We start from the raw sequence: 26,093 nt of genomic DNA, 5'->3' as shown, positions 1-26,093 counted from the left end.
TGACTGCAAAACAGAATGTGGCACAATAATTATTGTATCTAAATTATTTTGTTTTCATTATCTTTAAGCTTTCATCAGCCGTAATTGAAAATAAGATTTGGTTAATTGCCCAGCCTGGAGCTAATTTGAGTACTGCATTAGTGCAATCTTGTAATGAAGAGTCTCCTCTATTCTGTGACATTGTAGTTGATTTCCATCATCAAATATATTGATATTTTTTGCAGGGAAGAAGGAATTGGACAGACTGTAGTCGTGGAAGTCAGTCCTTAAAAAAGTATGAAACAAATCAAGAGTTCAGTCAGTAAGTGGTGCTTTCAAGTGCTTCTCACAGTCTGTATATCTGAAATATACTATGATAAATAAATAAGAATCATCAAGCGTGCAGCCACAATCACCAGCTCCACTCAAACCCAACTCTCGAGGAAAAAGAAAGGCAGACTTCTTCAGGACCCTTCAGTGCTCCTTTCCTTTATTCCCATCAGGCAGCTGCTTCAGAGCCTCTGGCCAAGAAGAGAAATTACAAAAAATCTTCCACTATTCCCACTGAAACATCTATTTTAAACTTAAGACTGTCACTACTTTTTAATGCAGCTTTGGACACCTGCTCATATTTATTCATGGGATTGTTTGTGTTCTAGTGTTATTTTGTGCTGTATTTGAGCCCCAACTGAAGAGAAGTTTCCATTATAAAGTGAGAAAAATGTTTTTTTCATCTTGAATCTCAGCTCATTCATGCCAAGTTAACAAACCTAAATGCAAATTCAGTTCTTCACGACTTTAACTTCAAGAAGCAGGCTCGAAAGACATTTTCAAGATGAGTTAGGTGACACAGCAATGGTTTTGTGCAGCAAAAGCATGAAGATTACATGCCAGGACTTTAAGACAATTTAAGCTATAGTTCTGGATATACGCAGGGTGACGGGATCCCTGAACCATCTTTACCTCCTTCCCTTCTCACTTTGTCATCTTATAGGTTGGTTTCAAAGCTAAAGCACCCAAAACTGCTAGCAGATAGGTCACGAGCCTCGCTTTTCTTCCTCCTGCGAGTGATTAGCAGCAGCAGCCGTGGAGATTAAACTGGGAATTCTCCGGTGTCACCATGCAGCGGAGCGGGATTCACACTGTTGACCCTTTGATCAGTGACAGAGCCAGAGAGCGGGCAGCCAGGCGGAGATTGTGCTGATGGCAAGGGGCCTAATCTGTAGATTATCCGTCATGCTGCTCCAGTGTGCACACAGCTAATTAAGAGATGGAGTCGTGTGTTGCAATTTCACATCACAGGGGCGCATTATTTAAATCTAGGAAAACTTTTTGAAAAGGTCTTTTATGTAACGGCACCGTTCACTGAGAGTGACGGTGCATATCAGACTCTAACTTTCTGCTCAGGCTGTAAAGTTTATGCAAAGCATCTCATCAGTAAAGTTTATCACACCCATCATGGATGAGCTACATTATTGGTGTCTGTTTCTGTTAGGAAAATCAAGGGCAGATCAGAGGATGAAGTTTAACCGTCTCTGAAAGAGTTGAGAGAGGTTTTTTTTCCCCACTAACTAATGCATTAAAACGTTATAGGACACCTATTGTGCTTTGCCTTATTTTCTGTCATATGCAGTCATGGAAAAAATGATTAGACCACCCTTGTTTTCTTCAATTTCTTGTTAATTTTAATGCCTGGTACAACTAAAGGTACAACAAAAATTGAAAAAATGTACAATAACCAACCATTATCAAGAAAACCATGGAAATGTTTTGGATATCAGCTCTTAAATTAAACTCTTATGAGCTAGTTTTGTTGTTATCATTATATATGTCCAAACAAATGTACCTGTAGTTACAGCCTTTTGTTGTAAAATAAATCCTGATGAGCAAAAACCTCAAGTTTGAATGACCCGTTTTTGGGTTTCTTTTAGTGCAATTTTGAGGTACTTGCTTATTACTTGAATATTTCCACATTATGTGACTTGAAACTTTACTTCACTACATTTTAGAGGCAAGTATTGTACTTTTTACTCCACTACATTTAGCTGCCAACTTCAGGTCGAGATTTCACATGAAAAAATATGATCTATTTAAAATTATTACCACATAAAAGGATATTAAGTAGTTAAAATGTGTCCTACCTGGACAGCAGTAAAATGCTGCTTACATAAATGCATCAAAAATTATAATACAGTTATATATTAGGAATATATTTAACAATCTTAGTGGGTCCACTTTTGATACTTTAAGTACATTTTGATGCTGATACTTTTGTGCTTTTACTTCAGTAAGGTTTTCAATGCAGGACATTAACTTGTGGTGGAGTAATTCTGCAGTGTGGTAATTCTTCTTCCATCACTGCTGCAGAGTTTATATTACATGTAGCTACATCCAAAAAAGCTCAGATTAAAGAAAAGTCTAAAAAATAAGTGAAAATGTGTAGCAACACTTTGTTTTCCTCCTTTACTTCCACATTAATCATCTCATGAGCCTTCAGGCCCACCTTGTGACGGTGTAGCAACCATCTGCTACTGAAATGCTGCTTCCACATTGCATTATTTTTATTATTAACAACCCAAAATGTCACATATATATAATATATCAGTTTGTGATTCTTTAGGTACACCCTGCTGATAATTCTCCTGCACTTTTACTCATAATAGAACATGTTTGCACTGTTTTATTGACACTTCTACTTAAGTTCTTCCATCAATTACTTCAACACAAGAAGTTTGAATAATTCTAATAAGTACAGTGTCTCCCTCAGGTGATAGACGGTTTTCTTCTGCAAATGTTCATTTTGTTTTTAATTGATCTCAGCAATAACAGCCTCTGGTTTGGTACGCTGGATGATTTTTCTTTTAGTTAAACATTTTGTTTTTCTCTCTCTCAGCTGGAGGATAATCAAAGAGTCTGCATCTGCTCGCTGCTGAGCCTGAAGACACACACTACCCACGCTGAGATTTTGTGCCTCCAATAAACTGAGTGCAATCGAGGCTGTGCTTGCACCCGGATCTGTGTGTTAAACATGGGGGACCAGAGATCAGTGCAGCCCCTGCTGCCCCTGCTCCTGCTCCTGATGCTGCTGGCCAGGCTCTCACAGCTGTGGGCCTTCCCCTTCAGCCCGTCCCTGGACCTGGACGTCACTCCCAGGACCACCATCTTCTCCAAAGGTGAGGAGCAGAAACTGTTCAGTTCTCAGACTGAGGCGAGTTAAGACTTGAGGCAGAGATACTGTCTGAGCTGAAAGATAAACATGCAGGTTGGTGTTGTAAAAACAAAGAGAAGTTAGTTATTGTAGTTTGGCTGACTGAGTTTTGAAACACATACTTCTAGGTTCAGTGTGACTTACTGACGATCTCCGGTGTCCAACATGAATTAACATCCACAAATCTGCTTCGAGATCACAGAAAAACCCAATCCGTATAACCCCATAACTTGCCTGAGAATCTTTATGTTTTTAAGTTTTCTTCAGTATTAATCCAGTGATAGTTGTCAAAGTGTAATTCCTGACCACATGCACAAAAAATAGGGAGCAGCAATTCACCTTGTGCAAGAATTGCATGATTTACTAAGTCTAGCGATGACAATGTTCATAATTGTGGATGAATGTCCTCAAATATGCATATATTCCAAGCTAAAATAAAGTCCTACACTCGAACTGCGGTTCTGTGTTTAAGAGACTGTCACAGTGGATGAGTCTAGCTCTCAGTGGAGTGCACAGAGACCAACAGACCAGCAGAGAGGAGTCACAGATGGATGCAAGGCAGAGTTGGGTGTGTGGAGTCTGCATGGTAGATTATCACCAGGTATCTGTGTGGTGGTTAGTAACCCCACGTCTCAAGTTGTCCAGCTTGTTGAAAGAGAGAGAAAGATTTCTGTGGGACAGCTCTTAGCCTCTTCTGGATCCCAGCTCGCCTGCCTTGCTTCTGCTCACTCTTGCATTGTCTTTGTCGAACAAGTAATCTTTGCAAGTATGAAGATAGATATTTTGGGTGTAAGTCTCAATTTTAGTTCTAAAGCTCTAAAGCTAGTTCTTTTTACGTGTAAAACTGCTGTAGAGCTAAAAGTGTAGCTGTGTCTTCTACGTCGTCCTCTACAGTGACTCACTATTGCCCCCGGAGGCACAGATGATATAACAAGCCAGGATGGGCCGAGGCTCACTGGTTAGCTGCTGATATCAGTAGCTATCTCTCAGTCAGAACTGTTACTTCTTCACATTCTGATAATGTTATTTCATTTGCAGAAAATTTTAAATCTGGTCATGTCTTGCACGTTGCACTTCTAACAGCTGTGTTGCAAACTGAACTTGCTATTGGATTATTCTGCATACTTTTAATGCTGTCAGTTCGCAAAAATGTAAACAAATGTATTACACGTTCTGTTTACATCTTCCAAAGCATTATGGGAACTGTAGTTGCAAAACATTGCAACATAATTAGTCCCAAAATAAAAGGAAGGCAGAGAATATAAATAGTGCTGATGAAATGCATTGATACTGATGTGTGGAGCGGAGGGAAGGCACAGTGTCAGACCTGTTCTAGATGCACTAAACACTCACCTCACTGTCCTTATTTGATGCCGCTCCGGCGCCTCCCTCCCTCCCTTCCTTGTTAAAGAAATGGCCCAGTTTTTGGAAGTTGGCCCTGAAGACAGCTCCTTCATGCTCAGAGTTATTAATCGCCTCTCTCAAGCCCTGTCCTAGATCACACGGCTCAGCAAACACTTCTAATGAAACAATAGACAAGAAGAAGTCCTCATAAAAGGAGACCTGAGCACAGTGGACCTGATTAGTGCCCGTGCAGAAAATACTGCTGAGTAGGTGTGTTTTGGCACAAGGGGGGATGTTTGCACACACCATCAGCACCTTCCTCCTCTTACCTTACCCACCAGCTCACCTTTCTCACCCTCCCTCTCTCCTCTCTCGCCCCTCATCACTGCGGCAGAGGCTACCACTGCAGCTGCAGCGAGAAGGGAACTCCGGCTCTGGCAGACTGATCCGAAGGCTGTGCACTTACCTCCACCCCTCTCCTCCTCTCCTCCTCTCCTCCTCAGTCCTCTGAGGACGAGTATTATTAGAGGACGGGTGGAGTGAACAGGGCCCGGCTCGATTGCCAGCGGAGCTCTCCGGTGCAATGTCATAAGAGCTGTTGAGAGTGTTGCAGTATGAGATGATGCTTTGGAGATGGCAGGATATGCAGCTTGACGTTCTGAATCACAATCACTTAGAGAGAACATGACAGAGGAGGAGCATTTGCTGCAGCTTCATGTGCAATATTTTATTTGCAGTTTGCTGGAGAGAGAGAGAGAGGAAATCCAGTTATTATTCCTCCTTCAAGGTCCAAGTTTTGCTTCACAATGGACTGATTTGTTGTGCTGCAGAGAATATTTTGCAGAAAGTATTCGTGCCAGCACTTAGAAATACACAAATACTGAACATACTGATGTTGTAGAGCTGTTTCCCCCAACCAATGGGAGCTGACAGCAGTGAAGTGATTACTAATATCAGCTTATTTATCAACCAAATGAAAAGGACAAACTCGATTAACTCAGAAGAGATCATTAGATGGGGCAGCACGTATGATTCATTAAGCCTCATTAAGTGATTTCTAAGTGCATCATATACAGAGCTCTTTGTGTATTCTGAAAGCGTGCCCCAAATTGTCAAGCCCCCGGCTATTTATTTACACATCTCTGACTCTGACTATCTCACATTATAAATCATACATAGTCGCTTTTCTTTCTGTGCCGCGGCCGCAGTCAGTCCCTCGTCGCAGATTTTATTTTTCTCTCTTTGCCCTCGTAGAAAGTTGTCCTTGACCTACTTTCCAAGCATCGGGGGAGTGCATGTGAGAGTGCAGGGTGTGCATGTGTGTCAGCATGCGTTTCGTCAGACCCCCTTGTGGGTCTGCATGTGCACGTGTGCTGATTGTGTGTGTGTGTGGGTGGGGAGAGGAGAGGGTGAATTTGGGCATGCATTTAGTCACATCATGTAAAATCTGCACCAGCTGTCACCTCCCCTGTGTGGACACATGTCACTTCTTTTTGTTTGGGGGGGTGGAGAGCTGCGCCTCATAAAGAAGACACGTCTGCCTCCGTGGGCAGGATTGAATATGGATATGTAGGATGGATGCTGCATGTGGGTGTCACCACCTCCGTGGGAGGATTTATATGATGTTTCTGGGCCGGGGTGAGGGGGCCGCTCATTAATTTACAGTATGCTTTACAGATGGCCTGCATGAGTGGGAGTACGAGGACATGCTGTAACAGGGGGAGTCAGGTTTCTCACAAGGAAAATGACACAAGACGACTTTATGTGCTTTCAGAAAGAAATCTCTAAGAACAGAAAGCCCTCTAAAGAAAGCTTCCTGCAGAGTGTCAGAGCTTTGCAACGGTTACATTTAGAGATAAACTTCTCAGTCGTAGTCGTAAGTGTTTTCTTCCATTAGAGAAAGCTGCATTAATCAATATTTAATGCATCAAATGACTGTGTGTGGTGTGAAAAGGGGTCACTGTGACAGTTCTCTGCAGCTCTACGGAGCGTTTTAGCATCTTTCAGCTCTTTGTTTTGGTTACAAGTCCTGTAACTTTACTGTTTTGTTTCAGTATCATGGGTCTTCAGGAGCAGGAGTTGGTGGAGACCAAACCAGAGTTCAAGAAAGGAAAAGTAAATGCATGACCAAATATGACCACATGAATGTTATTGTGAGTTCTGCTGGTTGTGTGAAAAGGCAGCTTTTCTTTACATGTTTGCCATATGAACTTTATGAGGTGATTCTGTGTCTTATTTGCATTTTTTTTTTTAAACCAAAAAGATTATGCATATAGTGTCCATGCTGTTTTTCCATTTATATAAAACAAATATACAGTTATAAGTATGTGCATTCACAGATATAAAGCAATCAAGGAAAGTAAGTCCTTTCAAAATAAAAGAACTAAAAAAAATTGACAAAGATCAAATAAAATATACATAAAATACATCTCAAATCGATTGGGATGCTGATATGTTTGCCTTCAAGCAGCTAAACAATCGAATAACGCAGCTTACCATGCCACGAGTTAAAAAACTTCATAAAAGAAAAAATCCTTCTTTTTCTCAACTGTAATCTCACCTATGAACATGATCAACTCATTTCAATCAATCTTTTTTCAAGATACTGTACTCATATAGTATACTCATATTTTTTCAATATCTGGACATACGTTAATATGGTGTTTTCTGGATATTTTTGGAGATACCATACTATTACGATGATCAATGTGCTTTTCTATGGCATTTTTAAAACTTTACTATAGAGTTTTGGACAAACTCTAATATGTGTCATTTTGATATTTTTGGACATGTACTTTTTTTTGACTATGTGACTATGACCTCTGTCATAATTGTGGTTATTCTCCCCCTGGATGAGCCATTGCAGCTACTTCTGGCGCCATTTGTAGAGGAACTGAACATCTAAACGCCAACATATGTAAATAGTTACTTTCCACCAGACGAGGTGTTTATACATCAAAAAGTTGCGTGTTTATCAGTAAACTGTCTCGTTATATTAAGGGAATTGGAAACTGTGTGGGATCCATTCTGTATAATAGGGAGAGAAAAATAGCGATATGATATTATAGCATTTCAGGAATCCAATTAGCTTTAATAGGCAGATTTGACGAGTCGACTCGTGTTTGTGAGACGGTGCTGAAGTGAGATTAATGCTTGACTTTGTTCTGAACTCTGCTGTTCTCCGCTGGGAGGTTTCCCTCTCTGCCTCTGCCACCAGACCTGAAGTAATGCAGTTATGAAATATTGATGCACTGTAAGTTGTCTGTCGCTGCTATGACAAGCTGAGAAGGCGAAAAAAGGTCTTGGTAGTAAGTTTTCCACTATCATTACAGTGGAGGTATAATAATAAAACCTGCCATCTTAATGCTTTTTCTGTCGATGAGGAAGATTCTTCATCCAGTGTTATAATTACAGTGCTCAGGAGTCTCATAATTTACTCTTTAGACAAGTCTATTATCATCTGCATCTGTTTTAAACCCAGAAAACATTGATGATGATCACATGATCAGCTCATCTGCTGCTGCTCTGACTGGAGATGTTTTATCTGTGTGTGACAGTGCTGTTGCACCATTTGTTTTTACCGTTTTTGGACTCTTTAATCCACTGAGGCCTCCGTGCAGCTTTGATCTTGTATCTCCTCCGATTCTGTGCCGATGTGCGACTCTGTCAGGATCTTATTGGTGATTCGCTGATAGCATCTAGCGAGAGCTGAAATAACAGGGGAACTATAGTGTGTTGGATGTGGGGTTGACTCTTCTATTCCTGCAAGATGAAAGTCTTAGTGGCTGTTTTTCATCTCATCCTGCAGTCTCTCCCCGGTCGAACAAAGTCCTGCAGAATTTTTGGATCTGACACGAGCTGCAGAAAGGTGTTTGTGTCTGTGTCATCGTCAGACAAAGGCAGTAAACACCATGCTGACACTTCGACGTGATGCTTAACAAGAGATCTGTCTCACAGTGGCTGACACCTTTATTCATGAGGAGATGAACACACAAGGAACTTCCTATTTTTCTTGAAACCACAAGCTTCCATAAAATCATCAAATTTGACAGCAGTCAGACTACTGAACGGTTGTTATCAGCACTTTATCAGCCCATAACTAAGGACAAGTGGGGGCCTTTTCTTCTGTTCTCTATTCCACCAAAAAGGCAGCCGTTTCATTCAGTTTAGGCTGCAAAATTACTTCTCTAAGGTCCTTACATGACAACGCCCTGGGTTTCGCGCAGACGGTGACGGCATTTTTAGGGCTTAAATCGCAAAAAAATGAAACCACCCTCCAGAGTAGAAATAAAAAATGATCCACCATTGCATTTCCGTCTAAAGGTTTGAAAATGATAACAAACATGTCTGACTATTTACATCAGTCAGACATTCAAGTTGCCCTAGCAGCTCTGATAACTATCAGGAGTCATTTCAGCAGTTAAGCAGAATTATCACAGATAATATAACAGAACAGAGAAGGCACTTTAATTACCTAGGGCAATTTTTTTGATGCACCAATTTGGCGGGGGCAAAACAGACAGCCTTGGACAAGACCTGGGAGACGTTAGGCTATTTCACGCTGCTCGGAGTAGAAGTAGGAGAGAATAGAAGTGTCTTTGATTTGCGAGCTCTTGGTGGTGTTGTGTGGCAGTGCTTCACAGTACCACCTAGCCACCTGGCAGACTTTTGCACCACCGTATGCACACAGATTTCCCCCTAAAGACGCTCGTCTAAGCGTGGAATAAAAAGTGAGAATGCAACGCCACTTTTGCGTTTTCTGTCCGGATCGTCTCCATCTCAACAGGGCTTTAGTTCTTGGTGATACGTCTTCAAAAACTGGTCTCCCCTCAAAAACCATTTGTACAGGCAGCAAATTGATTATGAATGACGGCGATGCAGATTATAAATCATGGAAGTGGCATTGAGGTGGTTGTGTCAAACTGGAGAGGGTTTGTGTCCCGTGTGAAAACAAAAGCAATCAATGTGATTTAAACATCACTGAACTACCGTGCATCACGCTCTTTCGAACTATGTCACTTCCAGTAGTCACCTTCAAATATTTCCTGTTTAAACTGTCTTTTATATAACGCCTTACCAGGAAGTTTTTTGTCCTAAACCTAGATCAGATCCTAAAAGCACTTACATCCTAACAGGACTCAACTTAGTCAATGCCACTTTTTCTTGTACTGTTTCTTCACTTCATCTTTGCTTGTGTTGTATGAATATATGTTGTAGATTGTAGATAGTGGTTTTGTTGTGATCTTGTTGTATCAAACATAATTTAAACATAAAAGAACTGCACATAAATGCCAAAAATTAATTGTAGAAGTAGTTTGTCTGGTACAGGTTGTACATAAATATGCATGTTAAATTTTGAATCTGTGATTCTGGAGAAAGATTGTTGATATTTGAACTCAACGACCAAATAAATGCACCAGATATATCATCTCTCTTCCACTGCCTTTGTCATTATAGTAGAGCCAAACTGATACTGCTAATTTTAGAAGGAAAAAATAATGAAATACTGATTACTGAATACTTGCTGAATTATTTGAGCTGGAAAGAAAATAGGCCATGATGGTCGCTGTTTGTCTGAACTCTGGAATAATGTTTTTAGTGCCAATTTGTTTGTTTCTTATTTACAGTGCCAAAACATTATTCTCAATATTCTGAGATAGTCACTGAATTTCACAAAACCTGTATTGGATTTGAATCTCAGACTACACATTTAAGGGGATTTGTTCGTACGGATTACTAAATAAATGTTCATTTACTTTTTAGGGGTATCTGTCATTGTTATTTTATTGCCAAGATTTTGACATAGATAATAATTAAGAATGATTTAAGGGCACTTAGAGAGAGCAGACCTCAGCCAACACCACGACCTATCTCTCGCAATGTTAATGAAAGTGAAAAATAATTGGTTTATCCACCCTGTGAATCAGATCTGCACCAACATTGGATGGGCTCCTCTTTGGCACATGTTACAACCTTCCACCAGGTTTCATGAAAATTGTACAAGTCGTTGTTGTTGTAATTCTGCTGAAAATCAAACAAACAAGCCTAGAAACCTACCAACAAACATAAACTCTTTGGTGGAAAATGCTCCCAAAAAGTGAGATGTGACACCAATTTACAAGCAGCCATGGTTTAAAACGAATAGAAAGAGGTTACATGTCCTGTTTCCTCTCTGTTTGGTGTTATTTGACACCTGACAGAGTGAATCACCGACCTGTGAATCAGTGGATCAGTCCTCTGCTGCAGAAAGCTGCTGTCAGTGAGTTTTGTTGATTAATGGAGGAAAACACACTCTGCTGCATATTCTTTTCGCGGCTATTTTTGTGCATCAGAGCCCCAAGTTGTGCATTATTGCTTACATAACTCCTCGTCATGTTCATTGACTCTTGAAGCTGTGAAGAAGTGAGGAGATGCTTATATAATATGTGGATAAAGTTGACGATGGCTGACAGTTCTGACACTGTCCGAAGAAGTTAAGTCACTCGTTCCTCCCAGCATTTGTCCCCAAATCTTTTTTGCAAGCACGTGTTTGTGTGTGTCACATGGTCTCTGTAGTGTGTCTAGTGTTCGGTGAGTCAAACAGGAAGTCACACACACACACACACACACACTCTCATGACTGTGATAGACACACACACACACACACACACACACACACACTGGATTTACTATCATCTCAGATCCCACATGGAGGATTACAAATATGTCTGAGTGTGAGTGCACACATTCTGGACTGCCACCTGTGACGGCTCAGTGTTGAGACACATTCGCTTTGGCAAACACACACACACACACACACACACACACACACACACACACACACACACTCACCCGTCAGATGTTCTGAGTCACTGAGAGAAATGTCTTCACTCTTTTTCAGAAGTCAAAGGAAGGGTGAAATAAGTGTGTGTGTCGGTGTGTGTTCCCACTGGAAAAAACGGACAGATGTTTTTGAGGGGCAGTCGCTTTGACCTCTTCCCCTCACTGAGCCATGTACTCTGAACACACACACACACACACACACACACAAACACACAATCACAATCACACACGCTTACAGGGTGACAGCCGTAAACAAAAAGCAGCCAGCAGGATGAGAGGTTCCTGGCACACCTCAGCTCTCTGTTGACTTTCCTCATTGATTTTACAGCAGAGCACAAGGTACAGAGTGTGTTTGTGTGTGTACGTGTGTGTGTGTGTGTGTGTGTGTGTGTGTGGCTTCGGGGAATAGCACACTGACATCACCATGGGTCTGTTGCTAATTTAGCTGCGTATATTTGTTTATTATATAACTTTTTAACAGTATACTACACTTTCGAAAAGTTATGTTTTCATTTTTCAAGCTGGAATAATCAATATTTTTATACCAGAATTGATCAAATAAGCACTTTTGCCTCACAGCAAGAGGGTCGCCAGTTCTTATCCGTCTTGCGGCTCTTCTGTGTGGAGTTTGCATGTTCTCCTTGTGTCAGCGTGGGATCTCTCCGGGTCCTCCGGCTTCTTCCCACAGTCCAAAGACATGCAGCTTAGGTTTAACTGGTGACTGTAAATGTTCTTTAGGAGGAACTAGTCATGTTTGCATCAACTAATTTCTCTGAGAAAAGCTTGATGGAAACACCAAAATACAATAAAACTCTCAAAAATGTGCATGAAAATTTTTACGCTCATTTGAGGTGTTTTTGTCTTTTTCTAAAAAATAGTTAATGCACTAAACAGCAGATGGAAACACTTTTTTCTGAATAAGTTCTGATGTAGCAAACATTTAATCACATGACTGATCAGCTGTTTCCTCTGACATGAAAGAACAATTAGAAGTTGAATCTAATTCCTGAAGACTTAGATCTCCATTTTCTCTCTTTTTGTTGTTGTTTTCTCTCTTCCTCTTCTCCTGTTTACTGACGGATTAGCCTACAGCAACACATTACACTGCCACCTGCTGGCAAAAGTATGTTACTGCAGCTTTGTTTATTTGCTCTAAACCAGCTGATGGAAATGTCCCTTATGTGTGTTTTCTTTAATGCAACACTTCAAAGTTTCGCTGACTTTAATGGAAACACTAGTGAGAGTGTGATTGTCTGTCTGTCTCTGTGATAGACACCCAAATTTGGATAAGTGATTATGAACGAATGGATCAAATATAGCCTATAAACCAGACAAGTCTGCTAAACTACTCTTGTATTCTCTCTGGCAGATGAGTCTGGTCACTTAGGATTCAAACTGATTTCAGGTTTGACAGGATGACTGAAAACTCAAATCAAACTGTGAAACTATAGGCAGCGTTGATCAAATATGAATCAAATGTTTTCAGAAACACATTTTAGTGTCTGTTCAGCTGTCATTTTAGAAATCGTCATGTTTTTTTACTGCTTGACAACACAAACAACGCCAGACTTTCACCAAGGAGAGCAGGGTTCGCATCCCGTGTGAAAACAAAAGTAAATGATTTTTCACTTAAGTTAAGTTGTTTACGTAAGTTACGTGAATCACGTTTTTGAACGTACCTTTGTATCTACCTCACTTCCAGAATTTCCGTACATTTATTTACTGTTTAAACTGTCTTCTATAACACCTTACCTGGAAGTTTTTCGCCCTAAGCTTAGGTCAGTGGTTTTATAACATAAATCCACAGAAGCTGCAGCCTTTTTTACAACCACGAGTTCGATGTTTGTGCTGTTTTTAGAGCGCTGTATTGCGAACCATTAAACGTGAGCCGCCATACGTACAATTTGTCATAATTTGTTGTAATGACTTCTTCTGTTGTTTCAGTCGGAGAACTTGTTGTTATGCCCCTTGGAAATAAATGATCCATGATAAAAAATGAACTGAGAGGTTCCAGACTAACCTTTTTGGAACTGAAAAGATAAAGCAGTTATGTTTTTATTATCATCTTCACTGTAATGTCAAGTCGAGGAATAAACACATTTTAAAGGACTGCAATATTGCACTCAGGGATGTTTTTTTATTAGTTGAGTATAGATTGAAAAGGAAACTGCAGTTTATAATGTAGCTATCATAACTTTTATGTTCAATTCAATGTTCAGTTTTTTCAATAAACAAATGTTGGAAATATTTCAAAGTTTGTTTGCAGCAGAAAGGCAAAACCGAGTACACTTTAATGCTGATATTTAACAAAATTATCACATATTTCTCTCATGTTGTGTCCCCTGATAGTTTGTCTTGTTGGTATGTGTGTGTGCAGGTAAAAACAGACCAATTTATTCCCTCCACATATATCTGAGTGAGTGGTTTTAAAGCACAGCTGTGATTGCAGCTCATTGATTTTGGCTTTTGTGGTTCAGACTAAATTGAACATTGCTTTTCTGCTTCATACATCAGGGTGTTGTTTTCTCACCAGAGATTGAGGGACATCAGGTTTTTGTCAGTGATTTAAAAACAACACAGAGTCGGGCCGCGGCGAGTCTGAGAGCAAGGTCGCTGCGTCTCTGCTGCCTCGAGGCCGGGGACGTTTCATACGTCACTGGAGTCCTTCTCATCAGCGCCGCGCTTGTTATATCATGTAGAGACTATTTTTATAAGATAGAAACCAAGGCTTTTGCTTACTCTCGGATGACTCACGAGTAGTGGGCTCTTTACGTTGCCTTGGGCTGCCGTTGTGTTTGCATAACTTTAAACGTGATCTCTGGGAACAAACTCGTGATGAGGATTATGTTTGTGACTTTCAATGCATCACCAATATCAAGACATGGATTCAGTATGTATAGATTTGCATTTATATTGCTCTTCAGTTCTGTGTCATTACTTTTTAGGCCAGTTTTTGGTTTATTGTTATGTTTTGTTATGGGGAGGGGAGATTTTTCCTCCATATATTGAGTTGGATACTTATTTGTAGGGTTTCCATTTTGTCACCCATGATTTATGTTATACTGCTACACTTTTTTATCTTAATAATAGTCAAGTGGTATTGTCTGATTGTTCAGGAAGTAGTAAATCTTGGTGCTTCTGCCGGGGCCTCCTGTAGGCCTGGAGGAGCACTGCATAGACCTGAGGAGCCACAGCTGAACTGAATCCCCCTATAATGGAGATGAGATGAGATGAGATTCAACTTTATTGTCATTGACAACTTTATTGTCTGAATTGCATGTGCTTTTGTCTCTTTTCTCCATACACCCTGAGGAAGGCGCAAGCCATGTAAAATAAAGGGTTTTTAACTTTTCCAGCAATCCACCAGAGTGCCTGCATTTTCTTCTTTTATGGATTCAGTATGTGTCGTTGTGTGTGCATGCTTTTATATGTGTGTGTGCACCTGTGTGTAGTAGAGAGGGCGTCCCGCTGCAGCGTGACTCCTGCCCCCCAGCGTGTCCCGACCTTTGGCTGTGTCGGAGGAGTTGCTCATTGCTCACTCAGAGCCGACCGTGTCAACCGTTGTTTCTCTCGGCCAGAGAGTCTTATGTGTAGATTTCATTGAGAGTTGCATAATGTTTCGCTGTAGCTGCCACCCTGGGAAGGTAGCAGCAGCGACTCTCGGAAAGTTTAGTTCACTCGAGTTGAACTTTGACACTGATAATGGACGGGCAACATAAGCCAACATAAACATTTGTTTTACAAGCTGAAATGAATGCCATTTTCTGGTTTATTCCAGTTTGATTCTAATTTTCATTGTTTTGGCAGCAATTTCCATCAATTATGTAACATTATATTACTCACAAAGATAACTGATCAGAGCTGGAAACAAAGCAACATCACAAAAACAAAGTCAGGCAGGTTTTAAACAAATTCCCAGTTTAATAAAGATCTAAGCTTATAGGGAGAAAAAATGGAAGAAGAAGATTATAGACTAAAAATGAGATAAAACTGATTAAATAAAATCATAGTGAGGGATAAAATGTCAGAAAAATTCTATTTAATAGCAAATTAAATATTGTTACTTCATAAATACATTCAGATAAGTAAAAAAAAAAGATAAATAGATAAATATCTTACAGAATGTAATTAATAAAAATAGAAAATCAAATTAAAGAAATATTTAAGAGAGAGAGTAATAATAGTAAAACAAGTGAAATAAAAACTACATTACAAATTAGATTAAAAGATAAAATAAGAATATAATTAAATAAAGGAATAAAAGATGAAAGAGACAAAAATGAACTAAATCATAGAGAGGGATAAAATGTCAGAAAAATTATATTTAATAACAAATGTTACTACATAAATACAGTGAGATCAGTAAAAAAAAATACAACATAAAAAAAGAGAAGACAGAATATAATAAATACATAAAATTAAATTAAAGAAACATTTAAGAGTGATAAGATATATATGTGATAAGATGTACATATGTGTCTTTAAACATTTCCTATTGAATAAAACAGTCTCTCTTTACAAAGTGAGATGCAGAGTCCTGTAGTTTCACACTAATGGCTCAAAATGAATGCTTTTCGACGATTAATTTCCTTTAATGTGACAGTTGATGTAACTTCTTTGCAGAGTTTCTTCCACCAGGAGAAATGTGTTCAGCTGTCATGCACATAATCAGCCTGACGTTAACGGCCGAGCCAGCATTATAATAACCTAATTATTGACCAGTAAGAGCAGTCCCTGTGCTTGTCTGGCTGTCAGTGATAGAACCAGTCAGTAAAACGGCTGACAGGAAGGAAGGAAGGTGGGTGGAGAGGGAGGGAGAGAGGCCAGTCTGACTCAGGCAGAGCCAGCCGCGTGGAGAGGCGCTGGGCTCTCAGGCCGCGTGTCCATGTGACGGAGAGACGAGCAATCAGTCATGTGGCGAGGAAAACACCTTCCATGTGATGGTTGGGAAACACTTCATCTTGTTACGCAGGATCCAAACACTCTCTGTCATCATCTGTATCATCACAGTTATTATATATTATATTACAGCACACAAAAGGCTTCAGTAATGCTATTTAAGATAGTAGAAGTGAGTCTTTTTCTCTGCATAAACAGAACATTTTTCACATTTCTTGGCAGTCCTTTAACTGGTCTGACAGCATTTTCTGATTACATTTATTTTTTTTATTTTTTCTCAATATTTAGAATTCTAAAAAAGTATTACACCATCCGTCAAAATGACAGCATCTTCACTTTTGTGTTTGTTTGTCTTGTATTATTATTGTTGTTATTATTATTATTATTATTGTTATTATTATTATCATTGCCTAAACATGATTTTTTAAAACATTTTTTGGGCAATCCTTTAACTGGTTTAACAGCATTTTCTTTTAATATTTATAATAAAAAATATATTATTACATCCGTCAAAATGATAACATTATTACTTTTGTGTTTGTTTGTCTAGTTGTATTATTTGTAAAAATTAAAAAAATTGCATTTTTATTAATGTATTTATTTATTTTACATTATTATAACATCATCACTTTTGAAAGAAAAAAGTCCAAATTATCAAAATATGTTTTTCCAATATAAGTCAAGACATTTTAATACATTATTTGGTTTTATTAATTATTTAACAATATGTTATACTAGATAAGAGTTTGTTTGTTTGTCTTGTTGAATTTTTTTTTTTGCATAAACATGATCATTTTCACTTTTTTGGCAATCCTCTAACTTGTTTGACAGCTTTTTTCTGATTTATTTTTATTACTATTATTATTATTATTATTATTATTATTTACATGATTACCCTAATGATAACTTCATCACTTTTGAAAAATAAAATGGACCCAATTATGCCCAAATTTTATTACACTATAAATCAAGATGTTTTAGTGCATTATTGGTTGGTCAAGTTACATTATTTTATTTTTTTATTACATTTTCGATCAGCTTGAGTGCAAATTTTACGACATTTTCAGGAAGTTATTACATTATTGGTTGATTTTATTGGCATACATCACTCTCATTTGTCGGTGGAGTGGCAGTAAATTGACCCTGAATTAATTCAATACATTTTGAGTAAGGTTTATGAACCGTGGCCTATAAAACCACATTCGACGTGAGCTTGCATTGCTGACTAATCATGTGTACTCTGATCCCTGGCCCTCTCCAGCTGCTCTGGACCCTTCCAGCTCTGTTACAACGAACAGGAGAACAGATTGGCTGCGACAGGCGTGCAGGACCTCACACCCTCAATAATCGATTGGTGGGGGACAAATATAGGTTGTCTTATTAGTGTGGACATGCTGCTGTCGGCTCACAACAGAAGGAAAAGCAGGAAGAGAGGCGATTAATATGCCCATCTGCTCCGTGCTGACTCATATTCCTCAGTGTAACACTGTCGATACCTTCACTTATTCTCCTCTTCTCTCTGCATGTGTTGTTTTTCGTTTCTTCTGTTTGTCAGATTTTTTTAATCAGATATTAATCTCTTTCAGCTAACGTTTGGTGCAAATCAAAGCTCTGTACTTCTGCACAGAGGGAGAAAAAACACATCAAACCTCCTTTTTATTGTCTTGACGCTACAGCAGAGCACAAAAAGTACAAAAATACCTCTCACATTCACAATTTTACCTCTCACATTCACAATTTTAAATGGTAAATGGACCTGCACTTATATATCGCTTTTCTAGTCGCTTTGCGACCACTCAAAGTGCTTTACACTACAGACTGCACTCATTCACCCGTTCACACACACATTCATACTGGTGGCAGAGGCTACCCTAAACGGTGCCACCTGCCACCACTGGGAATTAATTCTGAACGCAGCATCGGGAGCCGTTTGGGGTTCGGTATCTTGTTCAAGGATACTTCAACATGTAGGCTGCCATGGTCAGGGATCGAACCACCAACCCTCGGATCGGGGGGCGACCCACACACACATTCATACTGGTGGCAGAGGCTACCCTAAACGGTGCCATCTGCCACCATTGGGAATTAATTCTCAGATCGGGAGGTAACCCGCTCTACCAACTGAGCCACAGCCCCCATTTTTCCTCTCACATTAACAATTTTACCTCTCACATACACAATTGTACCTCTCACATTAACAATTGTATCTCTCACATTCACAATTTTACCTCTCACATTAACAATTGTATCTCTCACATTCACAATTTTACCTCTCACATTAACAATTGTATCTCTCACATTAACAATTTTACCTGTCACATACAAAATTTTACCTCTCACATTCACAATTTTACCTCTCTTTTTCTCTGCATACAGTGGACATTTTTCACATTTCTTGGCTCACAAAAATGTGTGAATATGAGCGGTATAATTGTGAATGTGAGAAGTATTTTCTGTGTATGTAAGAGGGAAGAATGAAGTCACCAGAGCACGCTCAAATATTTAGTTTAGTGCACCAGGCCAATTATACTTCAATGGGTTAATAATGTGTTTGTCTGCTGCTGCTCCCTCTGCCATCACCCTCACTCACACACACACACACACACAGATTATGATGCTGTGGCAGAATGACTGATGCGATTTGGCATTACTGGGCCACGGTTCCTGCTGAATGCCCTAAAATGTTGCCCCCCATCATCACCACCATCACCACAGTCCTCTCAGCGATCACTCCAGTGACCCCCCATCCTCCAGATCCACCCTCACCCTCACCAGTCACACTCAGCATGCTCACTTGGGGTGTGTACACTTTCTCCAGTGAGTGTGAAGCTTTTTAAAGCTTTTAAACCAAACTTACAGTCTGCAAGCAGAGGTCCCTTCACAAGACTCAGTGTTGTTTGAAATTGATTGATTCTCGTTCAATCATGATGCCAAAACACATTTTGAAAACTCAGTTTGAGCGAAAAATATTTTTTTTAAAGTCTCAAATGCATCAGTGTTTATGCTTCGTAAACATAAGCAACTGGACAAGAATCTTTCCCTCATAAAGTAGTATAACTTCTTAAATTTGGGTTAGATATTGGACAAAATTGTCATCTTCAACTTCAGTCTAAAATTGCCTTCAATCTAGCCGATATCCTTATGTTAGGTGGATTAAATGTTCCCTACTCAGGGCAATGGTGCCAAGATATCAGGTAAAACAAATCACGATGTTGGTTAATATTTAGAAGTTGTGAGGGTGTTTATCATGTTTGTTGCGGTCACTATTGTTGTTATTATTATTCCTTGATTTGCACAGCTTGACCATGCTGTTAGTCCCCCTGGAGGCTGATTAGATTGATTATTTTTTATCTGAGAAATCGCTATTTTCATGTCATGATGCCATTGGAAGTTCTGAACCCAGACTATTCTGAAATGGTTTACAAATTAGCATTGCACTTTTGTAACATTAGGGGACTTGCAAGAGACAGATTTTTCTTTAAATGTGGTTAAAGCTCTGAAAACACCAGATAATCCAACATTACATGACATCATATACTTATTTTCAATCTCCAAGTCAATCATATTCTCTTTTTTACAAAATGTGCAAGACAGCAATGCGATTTGGTCCATTTAGTAGTTTACTGCAAGTAAACTGCAGTTTCTACTATCAGGTTTTTTCTTTGCCTCCAAGGATTATTTACATATATACTGTACATATTTCAAGATATAGGAAATGAAATGCATACACTTATAGAAGATCACAGAACATTGCCCACAATCACATGATGCAGAGATATTAAACAGAGGTTCATGTACCTGATATATAAACAGTTGAGTGAATGTTGTTGATCTGGCTTTGTGCACAAGGACACTATCATGTAGAAACAGGAAACATTTGACTAAACCATGAAAAACTAAAGGGACACTCACTTTTTTTGCAAAGTTTTTCCTTAATCCTGTTGACAGACAAACAAACTATCTGTAACATCTTGTTCTTAATGTATTTTAAGTATTTGTTCTAAGTCATTTCTGTTTCCTGTTTTATTTTTGTATTTACTTTGTCTTTAATGTCAGAAGTCTGTACTTCCTGCCCTGTGTTGATTAGCTTCACCTGTCCGTTCCTCATGATCCAACTTGTTTCTCTCGTCTGGAAGAGCTGTAACCAGCCCTGTTTCCTCATATTTAGACTTCTTGTTCACTGACCAGTTTTTGGTATTTTTGGACTTGAGTTGGCTTTGTGTTTTTGGTGCATCTGCCTGCTTTGTTTGTCAGCTGAAAACTGACTTTAAACTTGTGTGCATTTGGGTTTATTCACGCACAAATCATCCAAAAACATGATGTTGGCGACCCGAAACCCAGACCAAAAGTGCAGGAGTGAACTTTTGTTTTGTGTCATATCTGCAGGTCTGTTGGGCGGCTCCAGTTTCAGCGGCTCCTCTGGAAACTACAGCACCCTGCTGCTGGAGGAGGAGGCCGGGCTGCTGTACGTGGGGGGTCGAGGAGCGCTGCACGCCCTCAACACCACCAACATCTCCGCGACCGCAAACCTGACGGTGAGCGGGCCAGCGCTGCAGATCGACACGTTAATTAACCACAAAAAGCTTTAACCACAACCTCCTCCCTCATTTCACAAGTTTTTCTCCCATTTCCCGAGTCTTAAAGGAGGACAAACTAATAATAGCCTTAAGCAGATTGAGCAAATCCCATTGTGTTTCTCCAATTTTATGGATATGGGATTAAATGCACCAGGCGTTTTATTCAAGGGTTAGAGAACAGAGTTGAGCTGTCCTTCTCCTTTATCACATGCACTTGTTTTCTTCTCTGCATCTCCGTCCATAGATCTTTCTATTTATCCATCTATGTTTCCCTCTCTGCTTATTGAGCTGAGTCATCCTTATTTCCCCCTCCTCCCCATTGTTTGCAGATTGATTGGGATGCTTCCCCTGAACAGAAGAAGCAGTGTCTAAACAAAGGCAGAGACAATCAGGTACACAGCTGCAACTCCAGCACTCTTATTATTATTCAGACACTTTTTTTCTTCTGATAAAACTCTTTATCTGCTCAGTTATTATTGCAAATGAAACACTCCTGCTTTGTGATGTGCCGTTTGCTTCTGACAGCAACAAAGTGGATAATCTTTTTTAATTGCTTCTTAAATCGTTTTTTTTCCTGGAGAGAGAAAAAAAACAACAGTTATTCATTCATATATTTGCATAAAATCGCCCCTGTACATGAAGTGCACTGACTGACTGTTCTCTCTCTGCAGCTCTCTCTGACTGCGGAGCCAGAAATAACCTGTTTTGCTCTCTGTTCCCTGCAGACAGAGTGTTACAATCACATCCGCTTTCTGCAGAGATTCAATGAGACTCACCTGTATGTCTGTGGAACAAACGCTTTCAGACCTCTTTGTGCTTATATTGTAAGAGCTCCTGTGATTTCATTTCCGCACAATTATGACTAAACTCCGACTCGGAAATGACTAATTCTCTTTCTTCTCTCTCTCTGAAAGGACGTAGAGCGCTTCAGCTTCTCCTCCGGCTTCGAGGAGGGCAGAGACAGATGTCCCTATGACCCAGCTAAGGGCTACACCGGCCTCCTCGTAGGTGTGTCTCACAAATCTGCATTCAATCTGTTTCATATTCAGCATCTTAGACCAGTGCATCCTGATCCCAACCTGTCAGATACAGATGCTCTGTCCCAGCACTTGGCGTGTGATACTTTGACTTTGGATGTGTTGGGGACAGTGTGCAACTTTTCTCCCCTCAAAAACGACCCCATTGACCCCATATTTACAGTTTAGACTGTCCTCCACCTTTCTGTAGTGGCCGTAATAATTGTGAATGACTGCAAGGTGGACTAAAGCACAAAGGTCGCACTCTGGGCAGGTGGGAGACGGTTGGACAGGTCTAATAAACGTCACACTTTCACCCAGGAGAACAGGGTTCATTACGAGGGGCCGTATGGGCCATAATTCATTCTTTTTTCTCACATACACAGCAAATACCTCTCACATTCGCAATTTCACATACACAAAAAATGTGTGCATGTGAGAGGTAAAATTGTGACAGAGGAAACAATGAATTATGGCCCATATACTGCCCCACATAATTTGTGTCACATGTGAAATCAAAAGTAAACGATGTGATTTAAACATCACTGAACTTCCGTGCATCACGTTTTTTTGCAACTACGTCACTTCCAGTAGTCACAACGTCTCGTATCTATTTCTCTTCCACCATTATTTACTGATTAAACTGTCTTTTATAATGCCTTACTAGGATGTTTTTTGCCCTAAACCCAGGTCAGTGGTTTGTGGATTTGTAGCCTAAATTCAACAAAACTGAAGCCTTTTTGTTCTCTACCTCAAACTGCAAAATGCTCATATGTTTAAGATTAAGATTAATTATTAATCCCACAATGGGGGAAATTCAACCTCTGCATTTAACCCGTTCTTTTTTACACAACAGTGAACACACCATGCAAGGAGCAGTGGGCTGCACATCACTGCACCCAGGAGCTGTGTGGGGGTTATGTGTCTGGCTCAAGGGAAACTTCAGTTCTTAACCTGTCGGTCCTGGGATTCAAACCTGCGATTCTCCAGTTATAAGCCCGATTCCTAACCTCTAGGTCACTGACAGACAACCTGTTCTGTTATTTAGGTTGAAGATCTTGTTGATACAATTATAGTGGCTTTTCAAACTTGACGGCTGTGACAAAGTGCGTGTAACGGGCAAGTTGGGAGTGAATGCGGGTTAACCTTATTCAATCTTTCAAAACATGGTTAAAGATTCCCTACACACAAAAACATGTTTTTCTTATATTTAAATCCCCTAAAAATGACTGTACTGCCTTGAATCTGTGCAAAGTTTGTCACTAGAGAGGTGTTTTCACTCTCCTGCAGTCTGAGATTCAAATGTACAGAACGCCGGGCAAAAGGGATTAGGTACTTCACAACTTTTAAAGCCAACTGATGTCTTCAAAAGCAAGAAAACTATAATGCTAGAACAGTGACAGTTAACTGAGGTATTGAAAATAAACCCTCCTCGTCCCTCCTCTCAACACTAAATAACTGACAAAGTTAAAATGTGAAACCAGTAACATTGTTAAAATCCTGACGTCATTGAAAAAAGACAAACATCAAGAAAAACTGTAAAGATTGAAATTGAAAAAACCTTCATGATGCATAAAATATCAAAAATGAAATAACATAACATGATTGTGACATTGTTATTTTCTAATGTTTTTGTTTTATTTTCCAGTGCCAAAACCTTTTGTTTCAATCTCAAATTTTTATTTTCAATGCCTCAGTTAACTGTCACTGTTCTAGCTCCATAGAAAACAAACCTTGAGATTTGTCAGTAGAGAAAACAAGAGCATCATAGCTGATATTATTGCATGTTTCACAACCACTACAAGATAACAGACAGATGCTTAATAAACTTACTTTTCTGACGTATGCACAACAGACTTTCCTGTTTCCTCTAAGAGAGAAAATAGACGTCTGGCTGCAGAGTGTTGCTTTCCCACCATCAACCTTGCACAAATCAGAAAGAGCATGCAAGTTTTAATATTAATCATCAAGTAACATACTTTAAAACGTGTCTGTAGGGGGACTTTCACCTTTTAAAGGGCGCCATATTATTTTGAAGCTGCATGAGACGCTGCACGAGAGGCTGACGTCATCATGCTGAGAGTCTCCGTCATCCAGGTCAGGGTGCATCCAGAGGGGTGCAGCAGGGAGGGTGACTGGGCTCGCTTTAGATGCAAACATGCACACAATGTTAACAACATGCTGATCAAATCAAATCAAATAGGCTTTATTGTCACTATATAGTCAACTATACAATACAATACAACAAAAAAATGGGATTATCACTGCTTAAACTGCATAGTTAAAGCAATCATAACAACAAAGCAAGAAGAGATGAGAAGTTTTGTTTTGAAACAAAATTTTGAACTGAGCCATGTTGGTTTTGAAAAAGCTGACTCTTCAGAATGAATCAGATCATTTTATGAGTAAAATATAAAAATATGGTAGAACACTGAGTTAAAACAACGACATGTAATGTCATAAATAAATGTATTCATTGTATTGTACATATCAGTTTTATTGCACAAATAGCCATTTAGAATGCAGTTATTGCATCTTGCTATATCTTGCTTTTCTATCTGTTCTGAAAGTCCAGGGAAAGAAGCTGTTTTTCATCCTTTTAGTTCTGCATTTCAAGCTTGATGAAGTTTAGCAGATAGAGTTTACCAACTTAGTTTACAGTGTTAGCTTGCTAATATTTGCTTTGTCGACATATCCTACTAATATGACATATTATACAGACTTTTTAAAAGGTTTTCATCTTCTCAGAAATGCCAAATGTTTAATGTATGTGTCACCCACCTATTGTTCACTGATGTTACACTACGTGAGCAAATTTGCCTGATTTGGACACAGTTTTCTTGATTTTTTTTAAAAACACTGATATCTCCACAGTGGCTCAATGGATTTTTACCATTCAAACTTCATTTAAAAAATCCATCCTGCCTCATTATTTTGTATTTTTGAACTGTGGACATAGCCTGTACTAATCTCCTGCAATGAGGACCCTGGGAACACGAGGATTACCTGTGATTATTTAGGTATTAGCACTTAAGCACAGCTGATGGGAATGTCATCATTAGTTTTGCAGGCAGTTATTATACAAACTCAACTTTTTGATACATGAAAAATCAGGCTCACCAACATTTTTGCAACAAGAAGTATTTTGTCTTGAAGAAGCCTGATCCCATCCTTTTAAAATGCAATATCATGAAATTAAAACTTCATGACAGAAATTCAAACATTCTCCTGGTTCAGTTTTAACATCTGAAGCATGCAGCAATTTGTGTTTAATCACCATTCACAAGTATTAAATGCACATTAGGTGAAAGGACAGTGTGCCTGCAGATGCATATACAGTAAAATTTATTAGAAATTATTAGACCACCCTTGTTTTCTTCAATTTCTTGTTCATTTTAATGCCTGGTACAACTAAAGGTACATTTGATTGGACAAATATAACAATAAAAGACAAAAATAGCTCATAATTTTCTTGATAATAACCCAACTCATTGTCAAGAAAACCATGGAAAATGTCAAGATATTTCCATAACTGTAGATTTAACTCTGTTGTCCACATTTCTTTCCATCCTCATCTAGACGGCGAGATGTTCACGGCCTCTCAGTACGAGTTCCGCAGCTCTCCAGACGTGCGCAGAAACTTCCCGTTCCCGACGCTGCGCACGGAGGAGGCCCCGACCCGCTGGCTGCTGGGTAAACACATCACACAACAACACAAGATAATCCTTGGAGGAAAAGATGACACATGATTGCAGAAAGTGGTTTATATAATTCTACTTGCAGTAAACTACTAAATGGACCAAACCTCTTTGCCGTTTTTAGCTCGTAAAAAAGAGAAAATGATTGACTTGGAGATTGAAAATCACATCAAAAAACTGCTACAGCACTGCAGCACTAACTGGCTTAGTTGTGGCAATTCAATCATACTTAGAACCTCCATCTTCACACTTCCTAGGCTGCTAATAGGTCTGTGTTTGGACATGTGGATCTGAGTCTGTGTGTGTGTGTGTGTGTGTGTGTGTGCACAGAGGCAGACTTTGTGGGCTCCGTGCTGCTGAAGGAAAGCATCAACAGCTCCATCGGCGACGACGACAAGATTTACTTCTTCTTCACGGAGCGGAGCCAGGAGCAGATTGTTTACCCGAGCCAGACCAAAGTGTCCCGGGTGGCCCGAGTCTGCAAGGTCAGAGCCCAGAAACTATTTAAAACAATCTCAGTAAAGGTTTCACCAGTTATACTGCTGCTTCA

The 26,093-nt window shown here is 39.5% G+C and overlaps 1 protein-coding gene across 1 annotated transcript in view; it reads left to right on the top strand.

The window, feature by feature from the left end:
- sema4gb (sema domain, immunoglobulin domain (Ig), transmembrane domain (TM) and short cytoplasmic domain, (semaphorin) 4Gb) overlaps positions 1-26,093 on the top strand; it is a 61,852-nt gene that overhangs the window by 6,062 nt on the left and 29,697 nt on the right. Inside the window, exons 2-8 of the mRNA XM_059324420.1 lie at positions 2,873-3,152; positions 20,639-20,787; positions 21,159-21,221; positions 21,555-21,653; positions 21,744-21,837; positions 25,425-25,538; positions 25,874-26,028. Of these exons, the coding sequence (XP_059180403.1) occupies positions 3,008-3,152; positions 20,639-20,787; positions 21,159-21,221; positions 21,555-21,653; positions 21,744-21,837; positions 25,425-25,538; positions 25,874-26,028 (819 nt within the window). The 5' untranslated portion in view covers positions 2,873-3,007. The remainder of the gene's footprint in view (positions 1-2,872; positions 3,153-20,638; positions 20,788-21,158; positions 21,222-21,554; positions 21,654-21,743; positions 21,838-25,424; positions 25,539-25,873; positions 26,029-26,093) is intronic.

Source organism: Centropristis striata, chromosome 21 (genome assembly GCF_030273125.1).
Source record: "Centropristis striata isolate RG_2023a ecotype Rhode Island chromosome 21, C.striata_1.0, whole genome shotgun sequence".
Taxonomy (NCBI): domain Eukaryota; kingdom Metazoa; phylum Chordata; class Actinopteri; order Perciformes; family Serranidae; genus Centropristis; species Centropristis striata.
The sequence above is the reverse complement of the archived record's forward strand: the minus strand, read 5'-3'. Positions and strand labels throughout refer to the sequence as shown.